The sequence below is a fragment of the Microtus ochrogaster genome, chromosome 21, assembly GCF_000317375.1.
Source record: "Microtus ochrogaster isolate Prairie Vole_2 chromosome 21, MicOch1.0, whole genome shotgun sequence".
Lineage (NCBI taxonomy): Eukaryota > Metazoa > Chordata > Mammalia > Rodentia > Cricetidae > Microtus > Microtus ochrogaster.
The window spans coordinates 47,168,284-47,176,408 of record NC_022022.1 but is presented as its reverse complement, the minus strand read 5'-3'; the positions used below and the strand labels follow the sequence as shown (position 1 = coordinate 47,176,408).

Sequence of the window (8,125 nt, the reverse complement as noted above, 5' to 3'; positions counted from 1 at the left end):
TACTCTCTGTTAGACCCCTGTTTGTGGTTTTCATAGACTCTTCCATGTTCCTAGGACAGTTTGACTGCATATCCCAGGATGATGTCAACTTGGAGCAGAAGCTACTGTGTGACAGCAATGATAGAACTCTGAGCTTCCATTTCTCTGTTCGCTCAGGCACCCTGCTGATGACAAACTCTAGGCAGAGCCATTCAATGGGTTCTGCCCAGACCACCGTCCAGTACAGTAAGTGACACAGACAAGGACTTGAGGGCATGGCTGTCCAGTCAGCATTCTGAGACAAGAAGGGACAATAATGCCTTTGGAGGAAGCACATTGCAGGGGGCTGTGGAAACGTCAGAGGTGGAAGACTGGACTCTCGTTCAAGCCAGGACAATCAAGTTTCTTCCTAGGCGGCTTTAGTGGACAGCAGTGTTAAAGACAACGTGAATGAATGCATTGGCTCCCCTTAGTCACAGAGTGGATGTTGTCTTCTTGACTAGTCAAGTGGAGGAAGGCTTGTGGGCAAATGTGTCTCTCTCATCTCTGACTGTCCTTTGCTTCCTAGCGAGCCCCCGGGATCTGAACACAAAGTCTTGGTGAACACACAGCAGCAAGGAGTCCCTTGTCCTACTTATTTTGTTGAGTTGGAAACCATTCTTACAATCGATTTCAAGAAGTGCAATCTGAAGGGCCCTTAAACAACCCACCAAGTAGGGACCACATGCTAGCCTTGGAAACAGCATCAAATTCATTAGAAAATTATTTCCAATCACATCAGAATGAAAAGCCTTTTGATTAAAACAAACATCCCTCTTAGGAGGAGGAGGAGACTGATGAGCCTTCCTAATCAAGGGCTCTGACAGAAATCTCACTGTATTACTAAGGGATGGCAATTCTTGACACACTGTTGCCCCTGGCAACCGCAGTATTAATATATCTCGGATGATAGACAAAGGGTATCATTATCAGCTCAGATAATGATTGAATGGCTTCCATTTTTCAAAGTACTAGTTGCTCAGTTTTCTGGAAATGGGGACTTTCCTAATAGCCAAGGCTCAGCAACTGAGTGAGGGAGACAAATACTGGTGTTCTCCATCTATCTGCCAACCAGTACAGGGCCACAAGAACACTAGACATGACTTTCTTCCTCAGAAACGACCACAGGATTCAGACATTTGGAAAAAGTCTGGCTTTCATTTTCCCCCATTTTGAGTTTTCAGTTTCTTTTCAGATTTAAAGATACGCCCCCACCCCCCGCCTTTTTTAGATAACAAAGACAGGTCTGATCTGCAATGGCTCCCCACTTCCTGAGACACGCACTATCACTTGTTTTAATGTAAGGGGATCTTCAGAATACTACCTTCAGCACGTCTTAAGTGGGAACCAGAGACAAAAGGTTTGAAAGAGGCAGGCGCTAAGCCAATCAGAGAGCTGCAGGGATGGTGGGGGTGAGGAGGGGAGATGATACATCATCACTGGACATGGGACAGCTAAGGATTCTGGGTGTTTGGATATAAGAAGGGCACTGGTACCCCGCCTGCCACAGGTTTTATTTTATTGTTTATCAGGAAGGCAACGTGGTTAGAACGGCATTCTCTGAGGATCCCCTTGCGGCTGGGTTACTGACTGGCAGGAAAGCCCCAAAATGGAAGCTGATAAGACCACCAATACTGCATAAGTGGAGAAGAAGCTGTAGATTTCCATGAAGAAGTACCAACTGGTGCAGATATGAGAGCAAGAACATTGTTGGCTAACTTTCTGCAATAGAGGTAAAGAAGATTTACACTCGTTCTTGGCTACAGCTTATTTCTAGACCATTACAGTCAGAGCCAGGACTTCTTATTTATTTTGTTTTGTCTTTAAGGGCTGGTATAGGAGTTTCTTCTGTTTGTGTGTTGCTTTCATTGGTTAATGAATAAAGAAACTGCCTTGGCCTAGTTGATAGGGCAGAACTTAGGTAGGCAGAGAAAACAGAACTGAGTGCTGGGAGGAAGAAGGGCAGAATCAGAGATGCCATGGATCCTCTGCCTGAGATGGACACACATCCCTATCCAAACAATTATAATGAGTAGGATTTAAAAAAACAAAAGAATATGTTTTGAGGTCTTAAAAGATAAGGTAATACAAATTAGTTAAGAAAGTAAATTAGGTACACATCTTTGGATTCATCAAGAAGGATAGATAATGGAGTATTTTCTCTGAATTTGAAAATACAAATTGCCTGGATATTGTAAATGTAATTCTTCCTTGATAATTGTTCTTATTTTATATGTTTTATATTTGTAGTCTTACTATGTTAAAGCTAAAACCTTTCTTTTTATTTAGACAAAAGGGGGAAATGTGGAATATCTAACTATGAAAAGATGTGTTGCATTTGCTTATGTAAAGATGTATTACATTCATTTATGCTTCATTTGTTTAACTATATAAATATGTGTTACCTTCATTTATGCTGTATTTAACGGTGTAAAGATGTGTTTCCCTTGCTTATGAATAGATGTGTTACATATTTTTATGTTGCATTTGTTTTACTTTGCCTGCCTGAGGCACCTGATTGGTCTAATAAAAAATGGAATGGCCAGTAACTAGGCAACAGAAGGATAGGTAAGGCTGGCAGGCAGAGAGAATAAGAAGGAGAAAGAATCTAGGCTTGAGAGAGAATGAGGGAGAAAGAGAGAGAGATGCCAGGGGCCAGCCAGGCAGCTGCCAGTCAGTCATGGCAGTCATGGAGGAAACAGGAAACAGGATGTACAGAATGAAAGATAAAAAGCCCCGAGACAAAACATAGATGAAGAGAAACAGGTTAAGTTAAGGTATAGGAGCTAGTGGGACAGCGTAAGATAAGGTGGAGCATTCATAATTAATAATAAGCCTTTGTGTCATGATTTGGGGGCTGGCAGCCGGAGAAAGTCACCACAGGTGACCGTGAAGCTATGGGATGGGACAGGTGACCCTGGAGCTGTGGTTTGGGATGCATCTCGCTATCAGAGAATGCTTTCTCCAGGTAGAACAAGACAGAGCTGAGTTGCAGGAGATAGAGGGGCCCTGAGCACTATAACCTTCTATAGCCACACAAAATATGGGCAGACTGTATTTTTCCTACTGTGGAGATATAGGTGCTATGTTACATCATGATGGCCAGAGATTTCTATGTGCTACGACTAGAAAAAAGTCAGCAAGTACTCAGGGAGAGGTTTTCAGTCTTTCCTTTCTATTTGATTTTTTTATATTTATTTTTGAATCAAGGCTAAGAATAGCGAAGCCCAGTCCCATAGCAGCTGGTGGAGCTTCGGCCATGGATAAAAATCCTGGGCCATTTGGCCGTTGATTCTCATATTCTGATGCCAAAGGGCATGGTGACTTACCTGTTGCAGCCTCTTTGTTTGGAAATAACTTGTTGTCGACTGCCACGCTGATGTCATAGAACACGGCATCCTCATCGCGGTCAGCATCAAACTGGGGAAACCAGGGCAGACAAGTTTGCAACATGAGACCCATAAATGAGTTGAGTCTGAAGTACAGTGAGCATGCGCCATACAGTAGTGTCTATGATGAGACAGGAACTAAAGCAGCTGTGTTTATAACCAGATCTCAGAGAGCTTTTTGATTCAGATCTCTAGCCAGATGGGGAAGGACGGTAGGAAGAAAATGTTCATTCGCCATGGCTAAGAAAAATGGGCAACATTTTCTCAATACATAAAGCAAATTCTGGAAAGATAATTAAAATTTACTTATGGCTTTATGATTTGATTTTTCTAATAAAAATAAAAATATATGGTTATAAACAACAAGGGTAAAGATTTATTTAATGTGTGTGTGTTGTATGAGTGTGTACAAGGATAAGCAGGTGTGCAGGCATAAGTGTGTGCAAGCATATGGAGAATGGAAGTTGATGTTTGGTGTCTACATTCCTTTGAAATTTTTACTATAATTATTTTTTTTGTGTGTATATTTGTGGTGTGTACATGTTATAGATGCACACTACTGTGTCTGTCTGGATTACAGATTCACATTTCTGGGTCTGGCTGGATCACAGACACACATTGCTGTGTCTTTCTGGATTACACACGCACATTACTGTGTCCAACTGGATTGCAGATACACACTATTGTACCTGGCTTTATTCAGGCCTGGGGATCCAAACTCAATTTCTCGTGCTTGTGAACCAAATGCTTTACCCACGGAACCAGCCCTTTTCTTATTCATAGGGTCATAACTCACAGAACAATCTGCTTATGTCATTTAGTGCAAGAGTACTGGCGAGGCCAACTGGAAATTTCAAAATGAAGTGCTCTACCAAATTTCCTAGTCTGACCACAGCATGCATATTCACATGAAAAGACAAGCGAAAACACAGCTTCCCAAAGCACCGATGAAACATCCACATCAGGAAAGACAATGGCAGTAGTGGGAGCGGGACGGGCATCAGCCTTGAGGCACAATGGTGTCCACATTTTCAAGGGCAGAAACAAGTCTTTGTCTTAGTTTGACCACATCATCCAGAATCAGCAGGCTGTACAAAGCTCCCTAGGGACATGGCCTTTCTGGGCTTCCTCTCTGCCACCCTCCCAGGTGTCCCAACTTCAGTGGGAAGAAACTGATTTAGTCCTCCTTCAAGAGTCCACCTTTAACTAAAGTTAGGGATGAGTTTGAGAGGAGACCAATGGGCTGCTTCCTTAGCATTGTTTCAGCTTTCTATTTGCACTGAGTGCACTCTCCAGCGTCAAGCTAGGCTCTAAAAGACTTTCTCTTCTTCTTTGCCTCAGGCCAGAAATTTCAACCAAGTAATCTCCCCATGGCCATCTCTCTCTGCCACAGGAGGGCCCTCAGATGCAAACAGCCCCCTAATGCTCCACGAGAGCCATCCATGGGAATGCATAGGTGCTTGTCATCTGCTGGTGAGCCAGAGAAAGGCAGATCCCAGGGTTTGCTGGCTAGATTGACCGAATGGTGAGCCCCAGGTCCCAGTGAAAGCCTCTGTCTCAAAAAACAAGTGACGGATCCACAGTAAAGAGAACTAGCTGCTCTCTCAGAAGACCCAGGTTTGATCCCAAGCACCCAGTGACAGCTCAGAGCATCTGTAGCTCCAGTCCCAGGCTATCCAATGTCCTTGGCAATGCACACACGTACCCCATAGATATAACCCGCATGCAGAACACCTGGTCACATCAAATAACAATAAATAAGTCTTAAAAGCCAACCAAAGAACAACAAGGTGAATGGCTACTGAGGAATGACATCCAAAGTTGATATCTGGCCCCCACATTCATGTACACACGCATGTCTGTGCATGTGTGCACCTGAACACAGACACATGCTCCCACTCACACATGCTCTCTGTCACAAATTTGAAAGTTCCTTCTAAGTCACAGGCTGCTAGTGTCTTTTTGGCTTTGTCTTTTCCATTTTCAGGTTAAAAAAAGGTAGAGATTGCATTAAAACCACAACACCTTAAAGACTTATGGTGCCTGCCATGAGGTCTGCAGACATCAGCGGTGGATTTGGGGCCAAAGGAATCTCTTCACAGTATTGAGTTTCCAAAGCTTCATAATCCACCAGAGAAGATGAAAGAAACCTACCTACACAGAGGGGCAGGAGGGGTGGGCAGGGGGAGGTTTGTGTCTGAGACAGGGCATCCCTGTATTTTGATTTGAATTCCTGCAGCTCAGACCTGTGGACTCAAGCTCTGTAGAAGATATTTCTTTATAGAAGAAATAAGGGCAAGATGCTGAGGAGAGGTCTAAGTTCTGGCAGGGTTCTGTGTAGAGAGATGTGTGCAGGGCACGTGGAAGCTGCAGATGGCCAAGTGGAAGACTCACGGTCTCCACCTTCTCTTACTGAATTCAGATGCTCAATCAACAGTGCTGTTGAGAAAAGCAATCAGAGTAAAGAGGTTCCAGACACGCCTCTTAGGATATTTATAAAATGCTTCCAGAAGAGAAAACTCCTTGAAGTCAAAGTCTTAACAATGTAACTGTGAGTTTGGTTGGTTTGGTGATAGGAAGGCAGCTCGATAATTCTGCTTAGCTAGTAACACTAGCTCAGAGAATGTTCTTCACTGTCTACATCGACACAACACCAGCACGGCTAGAAAGATCACAACACATCACTATTGGCTGAGAAACTGCTTCACCATGATGGTTGTCTGCCGTGTATACTTCAAGCCATTCAGCCTCGGGAACAGCAGTGTGAGAAAGTGTTCCCATATATGTGCACCCGTCCAGCAGCGTGCACACTGGGAGGGACGCCCTCTCATACACAGGGCTATCACTGTCAGGCTTGAAACAGCCCCTGCCTGACATGCCACTCCCTAGTGGCCGCTTGCTAGTGTGTGGGAAGTACGTGTGAGGCTGCGGGCTCATCCCTAGCACTGTATAAAACAGCCAAGCCACCAGACACAACAAAGACAAGACCGAGGCTGCGAGGGATTAAATGACCCTTCCTAAGGTCACATAAGTGCAGAGCCAGGGGCTGGGCACACTGCTGGCCACATCAAAGTGTGAACTCTGTCAGCTACCAATGCTGTGAGCCAGGGGCTGGGCACACTGCTGGCCACACCCATGCTGTGAGATGAGCACTCAGCTCCCCCTGGCAAGCCACTGAAAAAGTATTGAATGTTGGGTATCGTTGCTCACTTCCATAACCCCAGGATGTGGGAGCCTTGGTAGGGAAGAGGAGGAAATTTGTGGACGGTCTGGGCTACATAGCAAGACTCTGTCTCTAAGAATAACAGAATAACAACTTCCTTCCTCTTCAATTTAAAATCTGGTGTATGTGTGCGTTTGTGTGTGTGTGCACACGCGTGTGTGCATGCATGGGTGTGTGCCTGTGGGTGTGACTGCGTATCTATGTGTACATACTCCTGTGTGTGTGTGTATATGTGTGTGCCTCTGTGTGTGTGTGTACATGTGTGTGCCTCTGTGTGTGTGTGCATGTGTGCATGGGTGTGTGCCTGTGGGTGTGACTGTGTATGTATGTGTACATGCTCCTGTGTGTGTACAAGCGTGTGTACATGTGTGTGTACATGCTCCTGTGTGCGTGTGTGTGCAGGCACACATGTGCCAGAGAGCACACCTGGATGTCCAAGGACAACTCTTATGAGTCTCCTTCCACCCTGCCAAGGTGGAGTCTCTGTTTTTTTCTGCTGTGCTGCATGCACCAGGCTTGCTACCCATGAGCTTCTGGGCAATTCTTTCTCCTCCTTCCATCTCTTTGTAGGACTGCAGGGATTACAGACATGAGCCACTGCATTGGGGTCTTGTGGGCTCCAGTGATCGAACTCAGGTCATCAGGCTGGTGAAGCAAGTGTCTTCACCTGCCGGTTTCCCCCAGCCCCCCATTGAGCACAGTCTTTATGACAGGCTGTGGACCAGATTATAGTGATTCAAGGGAGGAATACCAGCCCATGTTGGTTTTGCCCTGCTATAGCACGGCTAAGGGAAAGAAGAGGTTAAAAGGAGAAGATGGAGAAAGGGAGCCATGCCCTGTGGGCTGAGGACCACACTGTGCCTGTCCTGCTTCTCAATGCACTCAGCAGCGTTTGAGCTGTCAGTCAGCCTCCAGACACCAAAGCGAGTCGACCAGAAAACTAACTTAATTAAAGTACCCTTTTCCCTTCCCCTTCTCTCTTTCCTCCCAGCGTTCTTGCAATCGGAGGCTTTTGAAAATCACAAAATTGTTAGATAAAGATTTAAACCTTTGTCAAGAAAGTTTGCAAAATAAGGAAGCTCGAGCCATGAAAGACAAATTTCCGCTTTATGTGACACCCATACCTTTCCTAAGTCTAGGCTCTATTGTCTCTCATTCTCTCAAGTTCTGAACAGCACACACACACACACACACACACACACACACACACACACACACACACACTTTTGAAGCCATGAGATATGTGACTAGAGCTAATTTTAGTCCTAGAAGATGGAAGATCAGGCTCATTCCAGTTTTTGCTTGTTGGTTGTTGTTCTTTTCTTTCTCTTCCATATTAATCTTTTTCTTAGTTGAGATGCTTCATCTAGTCATCACCATCACCACTACCATAATCATTACCGCTACCATCACCACCACCACCATCACCACCATCACCACCACCACCACTATCACCACCACCATCACCACCACCACCATCACCACCACCATCATC

The 8,125-nt window shown here is 44.9% G+C and overlaps 1 protein-coding gene across 1 annotated transcript in view; it reads right to left on the bottom strand.

Annotated features, from left to right (window-relative positions):
* The window catches only part of Ak5 (adenylate kinase 5), a 170,313-nt gene that overhangs the window by 65,332 nt on the left and 96,856 nt on the right, over positions 1-8,125 (bottom strand). The window contains exon 7 of the mRNA XM_005357474.2: positions 3,348-3,438. Within this exon, the coding sequence (XP_005357531.1) occupies positions 3,348-3,438 (91 nt within the window). The remainder of the gene's footprint in view (positions 1-3,347; positions 3,439-8,125) is intronic.